General features: G+C 43.1%; 1 protein-coding gene across 1 annotated transcript in view; it reads left to right on the top strand.

Annotated features, from left to right (window-relative positions):
- The first annotated feature begins 712 nt into the window (after positions 1 to 712).
- Positions 713 to 19633, top strand: part of Pik3r6 (phosphoinositide-3-kinase regulatory subunit 6) — a 57511-nt gene continuing 38590 nt past the window's right edge. Inside the window, exons 1-3 of the mRNA XM_076869887.1 lie at positions 713 to 851; positions 16109 to 16182; positions 17637 to 17738. Of these exons, the coding sequence (XP_076726002.1) occupies positions 17726 to 17738 (13 nt within the window). The 5' untranslated portion in view covers positions 713 to 851; positions 16109 to 16182; positions 17637 to 17725. The remainder of the gene's footprint in view (positions 852 to 16108; positions 16183 to 17636; positions 17739 to 19633) is intronic.

Here is a 19633-nt window from a genome sequence, read left to right as displayed (position 1 = left end):
AGAGTTTGGCCATCATCATGAAAGTAATAGGGAGCCATTGAAGGTTGTAGCAGGGGTACAACCTGATCAGATTTGCATTTTACTATCTGAAAGAGGCCTTTGGCTGTGGGATGGGGGCAGGGTTAAAAGGAGACCTCCGGCTGTTGCAGTGTGTCAGAAGGAAGACCATGGCGGCCTGATGAGGCAGTGACAACCATGGGAATGGGAACAGTGGACGGATTCATGAGATATGGACAGGACTTGATGCAGCTTAGATGCAACAGGTGAGGGGGCAAGGTGCTAGGATGACTCCCAGGTTTTGGGTTCTGAGGGAAGAAACCGAAAAGCAGCTTTAGAGGGAAAAATGATGAGGTTGGTTTATATCTGTCGAGTCAGAGGTGCTTGAAGGACACGTGGCCGGTGATGACCTGGGAGGGGAAAGGTTGGCAAGTTTGGAGCTCAGAAGAGAGGTCAGGGCTCCTGCATCCCTGTCCCATCAGCACCCGAGGAGTGGATCCCTGTGGAGGTTCCCTGTCCTGCCCCCTTGCACCAGATCACAATAAAGAAGCTCCAGTGTGTGGGGGGGCGGGGGGTGACCACAGATGCAGCAGCTTCAGAAAACAGCCTCGAGCAGGATGTGTCTGGGAGGAGCTTCGAAGGCTTTGGGGAAGGGGAAGGAAGAGGAGGGACAGGGCCGGCCTGTGAGCCGCTGGCTGTTCTCTGCAGATCTGTAGGCAGCAGTCAGGACTAAAGTCAGATAGAGGATCCTCCCAGACGTCCTGGTCCCTGGGGTGGTTAGGGTCGCTGGGTGCCAGGTGGGGAGCTAACCAGCTGGAGGGTTTGAGGAGTGGAGCAGCTGTGGCCAAGCCAAGGTAGGTGTTGGCTGGGGAGGGAGGGGTCTCCAGGGAGGGAGGGGTCTCCAGGGAAGGAGTATGGAGAGACTCAACTGGGCAGAGCCGGTGGAAGGGTTGGGAAAGAGGGACGCAGAGGGGCCGAGAGTCCCCGGGCTCTTAGGAGCCCAACTCTTGGGCTGCTGAGGCCAAGCTTTCTGAAAAGCTATGGTGGTTCTTAGGACCAATCTGCCTGGATCTGATTTTCCAATGAAGAAACACACAGGACCCTGTAAGGGCAGCTCTGCTCCCTTGACCTTGACTTCTGTATACGCCAGGGATGACAGGGCTCATTCTACACGCCCGGTGCTGTGGGGTCCCCTCCGCCCATTTGATTCTCAGCAGCCATTGGAGGTCAGACGGATACGTGTTTTAACACCCAGGTCCTAGATCAGGCGATGGAGGCTGAGAGAGGTGACTTGCTAAAGATGGCAGAATGAGGTGAGGACTCCAAGTCAGTCATCCGGGTCCCTGTTTGTGTCCCCACTGGGACATCACCTCTGCCTCCCTCTCCAGGGAAATTCAGGGGCAGTCTGGCTGATCCGGCTTGATTTTTCTCTGTACACGTGGATCAAGCACCTTCTCTGTGCAGCTGGTGCCAGAGCCTGACCGAGGCCCGGTCTCTGTCCTCGAGGAGATGACCACCTGGCCTGGGAGTGGAGACACGGCCATGAGGGTCCGACACAGAAATGAGATGCGCGAGGGTCCTTGGTGTGTAGGAGTCGGGGAGAGAGAGCCCCCCCGGGTGATGGACCAAAGAGGGCTCTGGGCCACCTGAGCTGAGCCTTCAGGGAGAGGAAAAGCCTGGGGTGCAGAAATGGGGCAAGAGACTTTCCGGCTGACGGGGACAGAGGGCACAAACCCACAGAGGCAGGCAAGTGGGCGCAGAGGTTGGGATCAGGGAACGGACAGTCAGCCACCCCATTTGGCTCCAGCGGAGTAGAGCTCTCTCGGGTGTGGGCCTGTTGGGTTCATTTATTTAGCCCCAAGTGGCTTGCAAACATCCCCTTGTGGAGTCCCCATGACAATCCTGTGAGGGAGGGGCTCCTCTCCGCTCTCCTTTACCAACAGGGGAAAGGAGGGCACAGAGGCTTGAAGCAACCAGCAGCCCGGGTGGCCCTAGTGACAGAGCCGATTGGAACCCAGGCATTCTGGTGTGGGATGCTAAGCCACACCGCTAAGGCCCCGTGGCCTGTCCCCACGCTGTCTCCAAGAGACCTCCTCGGCTGAGTGGCAGGAGGTGAATGGCCAGCTACTGTGCCCACCATCTGGTGCCTCAGTAGCCAGGCCCCTCAGATCCCACCCAAGGCCCCTGGCCCCTGGGAACAATGCTTCTCATCCCTACAGGGCTCTTCCACACCCAGGTGTTTCCTTCCCAGCCAGGGACAGACGCATTTGAGGAAACAGGACTGCCGCCCTCCACAGGGGACAGCCAGGGAAACTGGGCCTTGGCCTCCCGGTCCCCTGGGGCTCACTCGCCTCCCCTCACAAGGAATCCACTGGTCACACCTCTAAACCCATACCCGGGCTCTGTTGTCTGGCAAGTCTGATGATCGGGAGTGTGAGGCAGCTCAGTGGGAGGTGAGGCCCGCCCCCCGCCCCCGGGGAGGTGAGAGAAGCAGGTGACACAGGACCTGTGGAGTCAGAGGGTGATCGCGGGATGCCCCCCCCCCCCCCCCCCCCCGTCTTTCTTTCTCTCTTTTGGTCCTGAAGGCCTGGCCCAGGTGGTAAATTCTTCTGTCTGAGCAGCCTGCTGCGGGTTCTGGGAGCCAGGATTGGGGTGCTGGCTTCTGCACAATCCTCCTCCTCCAAATCCTCTTCTTTAGTTCTTCTGCCCGGAAGTGGCCCCCACATCTTCACACACCAACTACAGTGTAAACAGGCTCTACTTGCTTCTTTCTACCCCTTCTGTGGTCATCCTTGGGCCCACTGGACCTCCATGGTAGTGACCGATTCTGTATGCAATGTCCCTGAGGATTATCCATTGCTCATTTTGAGGAAGAGTGCTCTCTGAATCCCAATTCATTCGTTCATTCGTTCATTCAGTCCTTATCAATGATCTCGCCTCTCTGTCAAGAACTGTGAAGGATCTCTGTGGCCCTACGTGTGATGAGCAGGTTAGCCGGCCACAGTTCGAGGTTGCTGATGGAAGACATGAAATTCTAGGGTCAGAGACAAAGGACTTTATCACAGCCCAACAAGCAACCCTAGTGTTATGTCCATGGGTGTCTCTTGTGGCGAAGGTCCCCTGGGGACATGTGGAGGACAATCCAAAGGGATGTTGTGCATCGTAGCCAAGGAAACCTGAATTCAGGAAAGCTTGGGCTCCCCCAGAAGGCTGCAGGCAAATCTATCCAACCTTTGCCCTGAATGGAGACATTATCTCTGGACAGCAAGTAAATCTGTCCTGTGCCAGGAGAGAGGTACTCTCTCTTGCAAGGCTGTTTGCTATATAAATATTCCTGAAAAGATAGATGGTCTTTAAAAAGTTCACAGGATGTGCACAAACACAAACCTATTGTCCCTTTAATTTTTGCACCCGACCACACTGTCCCTTGGAGACATCAAGAATCCTCCCACCCCAGGACTCTATTTCTGTTGTTCCCTTTGATGGGAACATTTCTCTGCAGATCTGGCAGGGCTCGATCTTGTCTCCTTCAGGATTTTATTCAAATGTCACCCCCTTGGGAGACATACCTAATCACCCTTTTAAAAACTGCACACATACTTGGGGGGCAGGAAAAATGAAGGGATGTTGGTCAAAAGGTACAAAATTTCAGTTAGAATAAGGAATGAATTGAGATGTTTTGCATAGCACGGTGACTGTAGTCATAACAGTGTAGTTAATGATTGCGCCTGGGTGTGGTGACACACACCTGAAATCCCAGCAACTTGGGAGGCTGAAGCAGGAGGATTGCAAATTTGAATTCAACTTGGGAAACTTAGTAAGACCCTGTCTCAAAATAAAAAGGATTGAGGACATAGTTCAGTGATAGGGTGCCCTGGGACCTATCATCATCATCATCATCATCATAATGTGTTGGATGTGGTGATCTTCAACTTATAATGGTTCAACTTATGATTTTTCAACTTTATGATGGTGCTGAAGCATAGCCATTACAACCATTCTTTTTTGGGGGATGGGTCTCAGGGACTCAGGAACACTTAACTACTGAGCCACGTCCCCAGCCCTTTTTTATATTTTATTTAGAGACAGGGTCTCACTGAGTTACTTAGTGCCCCACTAAGTTCCTGATCCTCCTGTTTTAGTCTCCTGAGTTGCTGGGATTACAGGAGTGCGCCATTGTACCCTGCTAAATTTTTTTTTTCTGGTACCGGGGATTGAACTCAGGGGCACTCGATCACTGAGCCACATCCCCAGCCCTGTTTTGCATTTTATTTAGAGATAGGGTCTCCCTGAATTGCTCAGTGCCTTGCTGTTGCTGAGGCTGGCTTTGAACTTGTGATTCTCCTGTCTCAGGCTCCGAAGCTGCTGGGATTACAGGCTTGCGCCACCTGGCCCAGCACTATGTATCTCCTTAATACATACAATTACAAACTGTCAACTTACAATACAATTCTTTTTTTTTTTTTTTTTGGTACTAATGATTGAACCCGGGGCTTCACTACTAAGCCACACACTCAGCCTTTTTTTTTTAATTTTTAAAAATTTGTTCTAATTAGTTATACATGTCAGTAGAATGCATTTTGACACATGGTACACAAATGGAGCATAACTTCTCATTCCTCTGTTGTACATGGTGCTGAGTCACACTGGTTGTGTAATCATATGTGTATATAGAGTAACAATGTCTGTCCCATCCCCACCACCCCACCCCTCCACTCTCCTCTCACAATCCCTGCCGCCCCCCCCCCAACTATAGATCACCATCTACTTATCAGAGAAAACATTTGACCCTTGGTTTTTGGGGATTGGCTTATTTCAATGATATTCTCTACTTCCATCCATTTACCTGCAAATGCCATATTCCATTCTTCTTTAAGGCTGAGTAATATTCCATTGTGTGCATATACTACATTTTCTTTATCCATTCAAACTGTTGCAGGGCCTCTAAGTTGGTTCCATAGTTTAGCTATCATGAATTGAGCTGCTACAAACATTGGTGTGGCTGCATCACTGTAGTATGCTGATTTTAAGTCCTTTGAGTATAAACCGAGGAGTGGGATAGCTGGGTCAAATGGTAGTTCCATTCCAAGTTTTCTGAGAAATATCCATACTGCTTTCCATAGTGGTTACACCAATTTGCAATCCCACCAGAAATGTGTGAGTGAATCTCTTTTTCTACATCCTCACCAACACTTATTATTGCATGTATTCTTGATAATTACCATTCTGACTGGAGTGAGATGAAATCTTAAAGTAGTTTGATTTGCATTTCTCTAATTGCTAGAAATTATGAACACTTTTTCATATGTTTGTTGATTGTATTTCTTCTTCTTCTGTGAAGTGTCTGTCCATTCCTTAGCCAATTAATTGATTGGGTTATTTATTTATTTTTGGTATTAAGTTTTTTGAGTTATTTATATATCCTGGATATGAGTGCTCTATCTGAGGTGCATGTGGTAAAGATTTTCTCACATTCTGCAGGTCCTCTTTTCATATTATTGACTGTTTCCTTTGTGAGAAAAAGCTTTTTAGTTTGAATCTATCCCATTTATTGATTCTTTTTTTGTGTGGTGCTGGGGATTGAACCCAGGGCCTTGTGCATGTGAGGCAAGCATTCTACCAACTGAGCTATACCCCCAGCCCACCATTTATTGATTCTTAATTTAATTTCTTATGCTTTGGGAGTCTTGTTAAAGAAGTCAGGTCCTAAGCCGACATAATGAAGATTTAGACCTACTTTTTCCTCTAGTAGGCACAGGGTCTCTGTTCTAATGCCTAAGTCTTTGATCCACTTTGTGTTGATTTTTGTGCAGGGTGAGAGATAGAGGTTTAATTTCATTTTGTTATATATGGATTTCCAGTTTTCCTAGCACCATGTTTTGAATAGGCTATCTTTTCTCCAAGGTATGTTTTTGGTGCCTTTGCCTAGTATGAGGTAACTGTATTTATGTGGGGTTGTCTCTGTGTCTTCTATTTTGTACCATTTGTCTACATGTCTATTTTGGTGCCAATACCATTCTGCTTTGTTACTGTAGTTCTGTAGTATAGTTTAAGTTCTGGTATTGTGATGCCTCCTGCTTTACTTTTCTTGCTAAGGATTGCTTTGGCTATTCTGGATCTCTTACTTTTTCAAATTAATTTCATGGTTGCTTTTTATAGTTCTATGAAGAATGTCGTTGGGATTTTAATAGGAATTGCTTTAACTCAGTATAACACTTTTGGTAGTATGGCCATTTTGACAATATTAATTCTGCCTATCCAAGAGCATGGGAGATCTTTCCATCTTCTAAGGTCTTCTTCAATTTCTTTAGTGTTCTATGGTTTTCATTTTAGAGGTTTTTCACCTTTTTTGTTAGATTGATTCCCAAGTATTTTATTTTATTTTTTGCAACTATTGTGAATTGGGTAGTTTTCCTAATTTCTCTTGCAGACTTATCACTTATGTATAGAAATGCATTTGATTGGTGGGTATTGGTTTTATATCCTGCTACTTTGCTGAATTAATATATTAGTTCTAAAAGTTTTCTGGTGGAATTTCTTGGATCCTGTAAATATAGAATCATGTCATCAGCAAATAGTGATAGTTTGAGTTCTTCTTTTCCTATTCGTGTACCTTTACTTTCTTTTGTCTGTCTGATTGCTCTGGCTAGAGTTTCAAAGACTATGTTGAATTGAAGTGGGGAGAGGGGGTATCCCTGTCTTGTTCCAGTTTTTAGAGGGAATGCTTCCAATTTTTCTGCATTTAGAATGATGTTGGCTTTGGGCTAAGCAGAGATTCCAATTTTTCTGCATTTAGAATGATGTTGGCTTTGGGCTAAGCAGAGATGGCTTTTACAATGTTGAACTATGTTCCTACTATCCCTAATTTTTCTAGTGTTTTGAACATGAAGAGGTGCTATATTTTGTCAAATGCTTTTTCTGCATCTATTGATATAATCATATGATTCTTATTAAGTCTTTTGATGTGATATATTACGTTTATTGATTTCCGTATGTTAAACCAACCCTGCATCCCTGGGATGAATCCCACTTGATTATGTTGCTCTATCTTTTTAATATGTTTTGTATGCAATTTGCCAGAATTTTATTGAGAATTTTTGCATCTATCCTCATCAGAGATACTGGTCTGAAGTTTTCTTTCCTTGATGTGTCTTTGTCTGGTTTTATTATCAAGGAGATATTTAGCCTTGTAGAATGGGTTTGGGAGGATTCCTTTGTTTTCTATTTCATGGAATAACTTGAGGAGTGTTGGTGTTAATTCTTCTTTGAAGGTCTTGTAGAACTCGGCTGAGAATCCATCTGGTCCTGGGCTTTTCTTGGTTATGGTAGGCATTTCATGGTGTCTTCTATTCCATTGCTTGAAATTGATTTGTTTAAATTGTGTATGTATCCCTGATTCAGTTTGGGTAGATCATATGTCTTCAGAAATTTGTCAATGTCTTCAAAATTTTTTATTTTATTGAAGTATAAATTTTCAAAATAGTTTCTAATTATCTTCCGTCTTTCAATAGTGTCCACTATCCCAGCCCCTTTTTATATTTAGAGACAGGGTCTGGCTGAGTTGCCTAGGGCCTCACTAAGTTGCTGAGGCTGACTTTGAACCCTCAATCCTCCTGCCTCAGCCTCCCAGCCACTGGGATTACAGGAATGCACCACCACACCTGGCTTACAATACAACTCTAAAAAATAATTTTAAATATATAATAAAGCCTCAAAATCCCTCCCCAACTCAGGGACTTCTCATTCCCCCTCCCAACTTTATTTTTATAGCACTTAGCATCATCTCATATCCAAATTTAATTACTTAATTGATTTCCTGTCCCTTTTCCCACACTTCACACCTACTAGTGCCACAGTCCCAGGTGGTCGGGTCCATCCCACACCAGCTGCTGGGGACTTTCCAGGATGTTGTCAGAGACCGGTGTCTTGGTTTCCTGTGATGTGCATGCTTATGCTCACTGGGCAAACTGGGAGAGGGATGGAGAGTGTGAGATGACGCCTGGCGTGCTGTGGATTGTTCCGCACCTTGCACGTCTTTTTGTGGCACAAAAGCAGCAGCCAGACTGAGTTGCACCCTGAGTGGTCCAAGATGGGACTTGAGAGGGCCTTCTGTGTGACACAAACAGTATCAGGTAACGGGGACACAAAACAACATTCCTGCCCTCGTGAAGTTATATACGTGCGCAGGCAACCAGACAATTAACACAATATAAAGAACCAGATGCCCTGGAGAAGTGCAAGATGCACCAGAAATGTTTGCTGAATGACTGACATGGGCACCGTGGCTCACCTCAATGCCCAGTTCACACTGAATGTTCTGTAATTAACTCTTTGCTTTGAGAACTAGAACTTGAACCACAACATAACCTGTGAATTGCTAAAGTGTCTGCTTTTGAGAAGCCAGCAGCTGGCATAAGTGATGCCACAGCCAAGCTGGTAGTGCTGATGTGGTTGGCACTAGCACTGCCCAGGGCCTCTGTACTGTGGATGCAGTGGGTGGGCGGAGGGGACTCAGGCCCTGGGGAGCACATGGCCCTTCAATGGGGGCAACCATACTTTAGTTCCAGCAGATGGTTGCCATAAAGAAACGTGGGCCCAGGGTTACCTGTTTATATGTTTCATAGAATGTATTATGAGGAACTGACCCATGTGATTAATGAGGCTGAGACTCCCATAGTCTGCCATCAGCAAGCAGAAGGCCCAGGAAAATCTCATGGTATCATTCTAACCTAAATCCAAAGGCCTGAAAATCAGGGAAGCCAATGGTGATGGTTTCCAATTAAGTCTGAAAGCTCAGGATGCAGGATCACGGACATCCAAGGGGCAGGTGAAGATGGATTTTCCAGCTCAAGCAGACAGAGCAAATTTACTTTTTGTTTTAATTGGGCTCTCAAAGAATTGGGTAATGCCCACCCACTCAGTGAGGGCGCCATCTTCTTTACTCAGTCTACGATTCAAAAGCTAATCTCTTCCAGAAACACTCTGCTGTAGTTTGGACCTTGAGTGTCTCCCAAAGGCCCATGTAGAAAAGACTTGGTCCCCAGACTAGTGCTATGGGGAGGTGGTGGAACCTCTCAGAGGTGGGGCCCAGAGGGAGGTCTTTAGGTCATTGGGGGTGTGCTCATGAAGGGGATTGTGGAAACCCAGGTCCATCACCTTTCTCTTTGGCTTCCCGGATTGTGAAGTCATTGAGTTTGCGCCACCATGTGTTCCTGCCATGATGTGCTGACTTACCACAGGCCCAAAGCAATAGGGTCAATTCACCATGGCCTGAAACCTCCCATACTGGGATATACAATAAACCTTTTCTAAGTTAATTATCTCACGTATTTCATTATAGTAATGGAAAGCTGACTAACCCACAATCTCAGATACATAAGCAGAAATAATGTTTTATAAATAAAACTCGACACATAAAATTAACCATCACAAGTATGTTGTGTATGTTAGACCTCGGAGATATTTTCCTTGCCTTAATTAATTAATATTCAAGACTATTGGGAAATGGCACATGCCTGTAATTCCAGCGGCTTGGGAGGCAGAGGCAGGAGGATCGCCAGTTCAAAGCCAGCCTCAGCAATTTATCCAGGCACTCAGCACAACTCTGGGAGACCCTGTCTCTAATAAAATACAAAATTGGGCTGGGGATGTGACTCAATGGTTGAATGCCTCTGAGCTCCATCCCCGGGAACTCCCCCCACTCCCTAAAACAAGATTATTGGGCAAGTAGAATCACACTGTGGTCATGAAGAAGTTATAGTATGACCAGAAGCCCCTCTGGGCAAAGACTGTGTCTCATTCATTAATTTCTAAACACTCAGGTCTTGCATAATGTCTGCCACTTGGATAGCTTTCCATGGATGCATTTTGATTCATTCAAAAACCTCAGTCACCAGTAATACTACCAGGAATAGGAAAGAGCCAGAGGGGCCTCTAAACCACCTGAAGAGATATACCAAAGCCCAAGGATGGAAGTTTTATGCTCAGGCTTTGTTTCTGTTTTTTACATTCACGATGATCACCTGTGTTCCTCTGGCAAATTGACAGTGAGTGGAAGAGCAGAGATGGCTGATCAGAGTTGTAGCTACTACAGATGGCACTTTGTTCAAATAAGGAGGCACCCCTCCAAGCATGCAAATTATAGTAAGTGCTTCTTGGATGGATGAATTACAAAACCTCACCTTTTCTTGATAAGAAATGCACAAAAAAAAGCCAGTGGAGCATTCATTGGACTGGACCAAAGCCATATATTCAGGGCACACATATATTCAAGGCAGGGTCAGCAGGGTTGAACAGAGTATGCACGCTGGGGAAGTCAAAAAGCCCGAGTCATTGTGTGGAGGGTGGAGGCTACCCTCACCTCTTAACAGTTCTTTGCAGTCTTCACCATTCGATAGCGTGCAGTGTCAGTTCGGCTCCATCAAGATGCTTTGAGAAAATGTTTGAAGACATGCTTTGGGGTTTGAGAGGGCAACCTTCTTTCCTAAGCAATTTCTCTCATTCCTGCAATTAAAAACAAATGAGATGTTGATGCACTTTGAGAATGAGTGTGGTTCTGTTTGTTTCCATTTCCTGTCTTAGTGCAGGAAATTGGTCCCCTGAGAGCTGTCCCCCACAATGGTGTGGTCAGCAACCCCAAAGAAGAGGAAGTAGATTGCAGAGGTCCACTGTGGGAGGAGCCAGAGGGCAGAGCAAAGCATTCCCAGCACCTGCACAAATATACCTTAAATGCTGAATAAACAAACGCTAGATGAGGAATTAAGTGAATGAATGAACAATAAGGAATCTTTCGGACAGTGATTGTTAAAAGAGTCTTAGAATTTTATCTTCAGTTGAAAATCACCCCCAGGAACATCTGCACCTTTCCACAGAAGCTTCTTGGATTTACACTTCTCTTTTAATCTGTTTGTGTGATTTCTTTTCCTTTCCATGATCATTATAAGTTGATCCCACCTGGGCAGGAGTTGATCTGCATGCTCATTTTATTTTACTAGGGCAGAGGAGGCTCTTGGAGATTTGGTGGGGAGAGAGGAAGGAATACAGAAGGCAGAGGCGATGACTATGACCTCAGGTTCAGATCTGAGTTCCAGCACTGGTTCCGTCATTCATTGATCATGTGACTTTTGGCCAAATTCTTCTTCACCTTCATTCATTCATCAAACGTCTAAAATATGTGTTCAGAGCCTAATAGGTGCCAGTGCCATCTTGGGTACCAGACATGCTCTAGCAAGGAAGACATACCAGGACCCAGGGTTGCTTGGGCTCAAATTCTAATCGGTTGCTAATAAAACTCATCAGGACACAGGGAAATTACCAATACTGACAAATTCTGTGAATAAAACTAAAGCATTTACAAGAACATGACTGGGGTGGTCAGGAAAGATCTCTCAGAGGAGGTGACATTTAAATAGAAACCTGAACTTTCAGAAAAAGCCAGCTGGTGGGGAAGAGCTGGGGGTAGGGCCAGGCAAAGGCATGCAAAAGTCCTAAGGTAGGACTGAGCTTGGCAAACTGGTGCAACCCAAGGAGTGAGAGCAGAACGAGGCGAGGCTGAGAGGTGCCCTGGGGCCATATTAGGCAAGCTTGCAGGTAAGAAGAGGGGTGGGGGTGGAGTTTACTAAAAGATGGAAGGGAAGCCATGGGGGTACTTTAAGCAGAGAACAGGTTGCAGGGGGAAGAATGGAGGCTGGGAGCATTGGGGGCACTACCACAAATCCAAGCCAGAGATGATGGTGGCGTGGACCTACTAGGGGCAGTGGGTTGGAATAAGGTTATGTTCATTCCCTTCATCTACACAGGAAATTAGGAGACCTGGGAAATCCAGCTTCCGGGATCCCAGTTGGAAAATCTCTCTTGGCCTCCTGCCCACCTCTGGATTTGGGATTAGGACCTGAATCATCTGCCTTGTGGCCAGCTGCCTATCTATAGCATGCAGTGGCTAATACTCTGTGGCCATCTTCTGCTCCTTCCCTTAGATTGTTCCTTCACTCATGGTCAAATTTTCATGTTTGAATTTGCATAGTTCATTATGATTTAGATACCTACTCTTATAACCCTTACAAACGCATGCTATGGACCTCCTTTTCTTTTTTCTTTCTTTTTTTTTTTTTTTTTTGAGATGGGGTTTCACCATATTGCCCAGGCTGGTCTGGAAATCCTAGGCTCCAGCGATCCTCCTGCCTCGGCCTCCTCAATAGCTGGGACTACAGGTGCTGGTCATCATGCCTAGCCCAGTGTACCTTTTTAAAGAGAACTGCATGAATGGTTGACACACTCCTCTCTTCAGTTGTGTTTTGGGTCCCTGATCAAAATGTCCAGATGTTATTTAATAGTCTTATGTGTCACATGGTGTTTTGGGGTACACCAAGGAGGAGGCTGAGGTTCAGAGAGGCCAAACGATGGACCATGCCATTCAAGATTGGGAGAATTGAACTCAAAATGAAGAGGTCACCCTCATAGCTCAGGTGTCCCTGGAGCCAAGAAAGGAAGAAAGCAGTGGTGACTTTAATGGATTTTTTGCTCTTTTCTGGTTTTATGCAGCCATGCAATGACGATGTTCTTAAATTGAGTGATGGATTTATAGACATTTTATTATGCTCACAATTTATACATATTAGCTCTCTTCTTTCTTGTGTGCCATCCACTGAATGGTAAAAATCAGAAAATGTAGAAATATATTAAAGTAAAAATTATCTGGCTTACGAGTAAATATCACTTTTTGTACTTTTGTACGTATTATTAAAAGATAACACAAATACACAGATATAAGCACAAGTAAAACTGGATAAATCTGATCTAATATGATCTACATGTTTTGCTTTCCACTCATAACTTTATAATAATTCTTAAAATAAAGAATGTACTTCCTCTAATATTATTCTTTTTTCAAAATCCTTTGGTTACTCCAGTTTCTTTGCCTTGCCCTATAAATTTGAGAATCTACTTTTAAGTAGCTACAAAAATATCCTGCTAATATTGGAATTATGTTGATCTATAAAACATTTTGGAAGGAACGCTTTAGGTTTTCCAAACCATAAACATGGTATGTCTCTCCACTTATGTAGATGTTTGATTTATTTCAGCAGCACTTTTTAACTTTCATTATACAGATCCCACACATTTTGTTAGATACCTTAGTATCTCTTTTTATCCTTTTGGATATGTTGTAAATGGTATTGTGTTGTAAATGGTATTTTATTTAAAATATGAGAAATATGTTAAAATACAATACCATTTACAAGTGTCCATTGTTGGTATGTAGAAATATGACAAGTGTTTTGTATGTTGTTCTTATTTCTTGTGACCCTGCTAAAGTCACTCACTAGTTCTAGATGTACTTTGTAGATTTAATTTGTTTGCATTTATTATTAATTATGCTTGTTTTAGGATTTCTATGTAGACTTTTCAACTGCAAATAGGTTTATTTCTTCCTTTCCAATATGTGTAGGTTTTTTCAGGAAAACACTTAGTCTTTTACCTACCATTAAGTATATTAGCAGATTTATTTTTTGTTTGCTTTTGGTAGATGACTATTATCAGATTAGTAAAGTCCCTCATATTCTTTTGGAATTTGTATGTATGTATGTATGTATGTATGTATGTATGTATGTATTTGCTGTTTCAGTACTGGGGATTTAACCTAGGGTGCTCTACCACTGAGCTACATCCCTAGCCCTTTTTATCTTTCTATTTTGAGATAAGATCTCATTAAGTTACCAAGGCTGACCTCAGACTTGGGATCCTCCTGCCTCAGCCTCTAGAGTTGCTGGGATTACAGACATGTGCTATTGCACTTGGCCTATAAATTTTTATCATTAATGAGTATTAAAATTATCAAATACTTTTACTGCATCAATTGACATGATCATATGCTTTTCTTTTTTAGTCTTTAATGTAGATTATGTTTATTAACTTTCAAATATTAGACCAGCATTACATCCTGGGATAAACCCCCTACATTTTATTCTTTCTATATATTGCTGGACTTTATTTGTTAATATTTTTTGAGGATTTTTTTCATACGTGTTTCTGAGAGATATTAGCCTGTTTTCTTTTCTTCTTTGTTTGGTTTTGTTATAATGTTCTCTCTTCATATATTTTCTGGGCCCAAATGTTATTTAGGTATGTGATGTTTAATTTCCAAGCATTTGCAGATTTTCTAGATAGCTTTATGTTATTGGTTTCAATTTTCATTTCATTATGGTCAGCAAACCTGCCTAGTAGGATTTCAATTATTTTAAATATGTTAAAGTTTGTTTTATGACCCAGGTTATGGTCTATCATGGTGAACATTCCATGTTCAATTGAAAAGAATTTACATGCTGCTGTTACTGTGTATAGTATTCTCTAAAAGCCAATTCAGTGGATTTATAATGTTATTCATTTTCTCTATATCCTTGATGATTTTTCATTTTACCAGAGGCCTGATAAAATCTCCAACTATATTTGTGAATTTTTCCACTCATTCTTTAGTTCTATTGATTTTTATTTCATGGATTTGGAAGCCCAGTTGTTAGGTGCTTTATGTAATGCCAACTTTGTTCCTAGAAATTCTACTTTCCCGGAAGTCTGCTTTTGTTCGGTGCTTGCGTGATAGATCTTTCCCTCTCTCTTTGCCTTCAGTTTACCCATTTAATTATATTTAGAGTGAGCCTATGGTGGCATAAAGTTAGTTCTTTTTCTGTTCCTATTGATTCCAACCATCTCTACTTGATGTGTTTAACTCATTTACACTTAGTGTAATTGTGACTGTGGAAGTTGACCATTCTGTTATTATCCATCTCGTTTGCTATATCTGTTTTGGTTCCCCTGATAGAGGGGAAAGAACAACAAGGAGTCTTCCCATGCCCTTGGGACTATAGTTTCTCTGGTTAAGAGAATTTCACTTTTTCAGAACTTTAGTCACTTGCAGGGCCCTGACTTCTCACTATTGCTGTTACTATTATCACAGTAGCAGGAGAAAACCAAAAGGAAGAGATTATTCCATCCCTCTAGTCTTCAGAGAGCCCCTTTCTGCTTCTGAGATATGAAAAACATGGCATTTTTTGTTTGTTTTTAAACAGTACCGGGGATTAAACACGGGGTCTTACACATGCTGACACTGTACCCCAGGCCAAGAGAAGGCTTTTCACTGACTTTTTTCTATCCTCAGTATGTACTTCTAGGTTCTGGTCTGGATTTGGGTCCAAGCCAGTGTAGAACAGAGAGTGAAGAATGGAAACCACATTGCCCGATTGTTCGTACTTCAAGTTCTGATTTCTTTCCACCTTCTGTCTGCTTCCAATTACTTCTCAGAATCCTCATCCAGATGCTGCATGTATAACATCTGGATTTTTTAGTAGTGTCTAGTGGGGAGTTAACGGTGAAATGTACTTACTCTGTCTTTACTGGAATCAGAAACTTTAATGTCGTGTTTTGATGTTTTCTAATTTTTTTCCATGCATATACACAAACTTAAAATGCTTTTAAAAATTAATGATAGAGGCCAGGCATGGTGTTGCACACCTGTAATCCCAGGGGCTTGGGAGGCTGAGGCAGGAGGATCATGAGTTCAAAGCCAGCCTTGGCAACTTAGTAATCAGCCTTAATCAACTTAGCGAGACCCTATCTCAAAATTAAAAAAAAAAAAAATTAGAAAGAGCTGGGGATATGGCTCTGTGGTTTATCACCCCTGGATTCAATCCCCAGGACCAAAAATTTTAAAATTAATGTTAGAAATGGGTTAACTGTTTTGTTATCTGCTGTTTAAAAATGAATATTTTGGAATTTCTTTTTAATGCAGCAAACATCGATGTACATCATAATTTTATGACTGCATAGTGTTCCATAGCACAGATTAATTTATTTAATTGATATCCTATAAGTGGGCTTTTATATTTCTTCTGGGGTTGTCTCCATTATAAACAACTTGGTAGTTTATTTGTTTGATTTTTTGGATTTTTTATAATAGCCATCTCAATGGGTGTGAAGTGTTTGATCTATTTTTAAAATGATCTTTATTTATTTGATTGGAGTCAAAGTAAAGCTGGCTTTTTCCTGTCAACAAAGAATCTTTCCTTCTTTATATTTTCAAGTAGTTTAAATAATACAGAAATTTTCTCTTTTTCTGTAGGTTTGAAAGAACTTCTCAGAGGAAACATCTAGATCAGTACTACTTTTTAGAGCTAGTTCTTACTGTTTACTAATGTAAGTAGTTTTTTCTGACTCTTTCAGAGCCTTTCCTGTCATTATTATTTTCCCAAAAATCCACATATAGCCGGACACGGTGTAATCCCAGTGGCTCGGAGGCTGAGGCAGGAGGATCACGAGTTCAAAGCCAGCCTCAGCAAAAAGCAAGGTGCTAAAGCAACTCAGTGAGACCCTGTCTCTACATAAAATACTAATCAGGGCTGGGGACGTGGCTCAGTGGTCCAAGTGCCCCTGAGTGAACAAACTGGTACAAACAAACAACAAACAAATAAAATTCCATGTATAATCTAAAGATTCAGATTTTATTTTTTGAAAGAAATACATACATACACACACACATATAAACATACACATATATGTGTACATCTAAAAAATACTGTCTCTTCTCTCTCTCTCCATTACCTTTCCCACATATATCTCCTTGTTCTCTCTCCAGGGAACAAGCTCTTGGATTTGTTCCAGTGTTCCCCTACTATTCATCTGTCAGGCCTGCTGCTCTAGGGAGCAGACTATCGGACACTTCTCACTGTGGTCACAGTGAGGCAGCCTGGGGTCATGATCAAGGGCGCAGGCTCTAGAGCCAGATAGTCTGAGATCAAGTTCACATGTCTTTATGTACTAGCTATTTGACCTTGAATAGTTATGTAACCTTTCTATGCTCCAGTTTTCTCCAGCTATAGAATGGGAAGGGGAAACACTACCCACCTCATAAGCTTAATATTTGTATTAAAAAGTTGATACTTTTTAAGTGCTTAGAAGGGTGCCTGGCATATATATTAAGCACCATTTAAGTATTAACTAAACATAATTGTTCCTCAGTATCTTCAGGGATTTGCTTCCATACACCCACCCCTACTTCCAGTGGGTACCAGGTACAGTCCCTGGGAGCTGCACCGTCTTTCTTCCCTGTCCCTAGCTCCAGCCTCTCTCATACTCTGTGTTAAATGAGCACCTACTGCATGCCAGTCAGTGTTGGGGGGATGCTCATATTTACATATAACCTATGTACATTCTCCTGTATATTTTAAATCATCTCTAGATTTCTTAAAATATCTAATACAATATAAAGGCTATGCAAATAGTTGTACTGTATTGTTTAGGGAATCATGACAAGAAAAATGTCTGTGTATGCTCAGCACAAATGTAAGAGTTTTTTTAAAACCCCAAATATTTTCTCTCTGTAGTTGCTTGAATCTGCAGATGTGGAACCAACCGATATGAAGGTCCCATATATTTGTCGTGAATATATATACATATATATGTTATAACAATTGCAAAACAACCTAGACTTCCCACCATTTAAATATTTAAGTACTGTTTAAATATTGCTTCAATAAATCTAGACTTTCCCTCCGGTGTCCTGGAAGCCTAGGTTCCCTTAGGAGATTTTCTGTCCCAGATACCCTTTCTGTTCCTTCCCACCACTCACAGTACTGCCTCTTATTTTGCAGAACCACTTCTGTGCAGAAAAACAACCACTCTACTTTCCATTTTGCTGCCAGAGACAACCACATCCTCCTCACCTGCACCACAGGCCCCCATGGAGAGCTCAGGTCAGTGTGGTGGGGGGTCAGGGTCTAGCAAACCTGGCTGCTCAGTGAGGAAGGCCCCTCTTGTGACTGAGATGTCCCCCAAGGCCAGCAGGGCCACTGGCACCCAGCTAAGTGAGAGACCCCAATTCAGCTGTCCAAGCATGAGACCATCTTGAGAGGTGGACATGTACACACTTGTACGAGGGTCCCAGCTGCTGGCAGGCTGTCGAGTTGGACAATGAGAATAATGACAAATAGCCAAGGTTTGTTACCAAACACATGCAAGGGAACAAAACTTCCTAGCTCTTACAGTGATCAAGGAGGGATCAAAGCCCATGACAAATGTTAACTTACTTTGTCTTTATAACAATCCCCCAAGATAGGCATTATTATGTCTCTCATTTTATGGAAAAGAAAACTGAGTCGTGGGGAGGGCAGATGGTTCCACCAAAGCCATACAGATGTCACACGATCAAAACAGGATTGGAACCTAGCAACCCAGCACCCGTATCCTTAAGGATTTCACTATGGGATGTCTCAAACGTACACAGGATTCTGTGATGAAGGGATATGTCACTAGGGTTTTCATGAAAGGGAAACTGAGGCTAAGAGAGGTCAGATAATTTGCTCAAAGACACACAGCTCAGTACATGGCAAAGCCAGGACTGGAACCCAGGCTCGCTGATTCCAAAGCTGAGATTCTTCACTCTACATCATTCCGGGTCAAGGAGAGATGACCCTTCCCCCAAATGCGTATCATCAAATGATCACTCAGCAAGTCAAAGACCACTTCTTGGGCCACTGGGCACAGATTCTAATGCCCTTGAAGATTTCTCTCTGGAAGAAGGGGAGGGGACCACTCCGCCCACCCCAAACAGGGACAGCTACCCATATATACCCATATACATTTATATATAGCCTTATGTATATTAAAAACAGCTGTATGTGTGTTATCATTTATATACTGGCTTATGTGATTGTGGAGGCTGATAAATCCCAGGACCTGTAGTTCACAAACTGAGGACCCAGGAGAGCTGATGTTCTAGTTGAAGTTCAATGGCAGAGAAGAAGCCAGTATCCCAGCTAGAAGGCAGTTAGGCACGGGGAGCCTCTTACTCGGGGAAAGATCAGCCTTCTGCTCTATTCAGGTCTTCAACTGATTGGCTAAGGCCTACCCACAGTAGGGAAGGCAATCTGATTTACTCATTTAATTTAAATGTTAAATTCAACCCAAAACACCCTCACAGAAACACCAGGATGACATTTGACCAAAGGTGTCAAGGCACCCTGTGGCCCTGTCAAGTGGTTTCATAGAATTAACCATCATCACGTGTGGGTGGGGGGTAACTTCAAGGAAATAAAGATTAGTCTAAAAAACAAACAAACAACAACAACAACAAAAAAAAAGATTAGTCTACTTGAAAAATTTTCTTAGAAGATTTTAATCATGTCAGAGCTGAACCCCAAGAGAATTAGGGTACTGCTATCTCCTCAGTGCCAAGGTTTATATTTCAGAACAAAGATTCGATATATTGCAAAACAAGCTAATAAACAACAACCTAATCAAAAATCAACTTTCTCCAACTGTATTTTTTTTTTTTTAAGTACTGGGGATTGAACTCAAGGGTGCTTACTGCTGAGCTAAATCCCTAGATCTTTCTATTTTTTATTTTGAGACAGGGTCTCGCTTAATTGCCCAGGCTGACCTCGATCTTGCCATCCTCCTGCCTCAGCCTCTTGAGTCACTGGGATCACTGGCGAATGCCACAGTGCCTGGCTTCCAACTGTATTTTTTGCATCTCCTCCCACCACCAGGACCAGCAGGAGCATTACCAGGGAAGAGTTACCCTGATGCTGTGAGCTTTCTCCTTAATTCGGGGAGGAGCTGGGAGCATCTGGTCACTGGATTCCTCCTT

This window comes from Callospermophilus lateralis, chromosome 11, assembly GCF_048772815.1.
Source record: "Callospermophilus lateralis isolate mCalLat2 chromosome 11, mCalLat2.hap1, whole genome shotgun sequence".
Taxonomy (NCBI): domain Eukaryota; kingdom Metazoa; phylum Chordata; class Mammalia; order Rodentia; family Sciuridae; genus Callospermophilus; species Callospermophilus lateralis.
The sequence above is the reverse complement of the archived record's forward strand: the minus strand, read 5'-3'. Positions and strand labels throughout refer to the sequence as shown.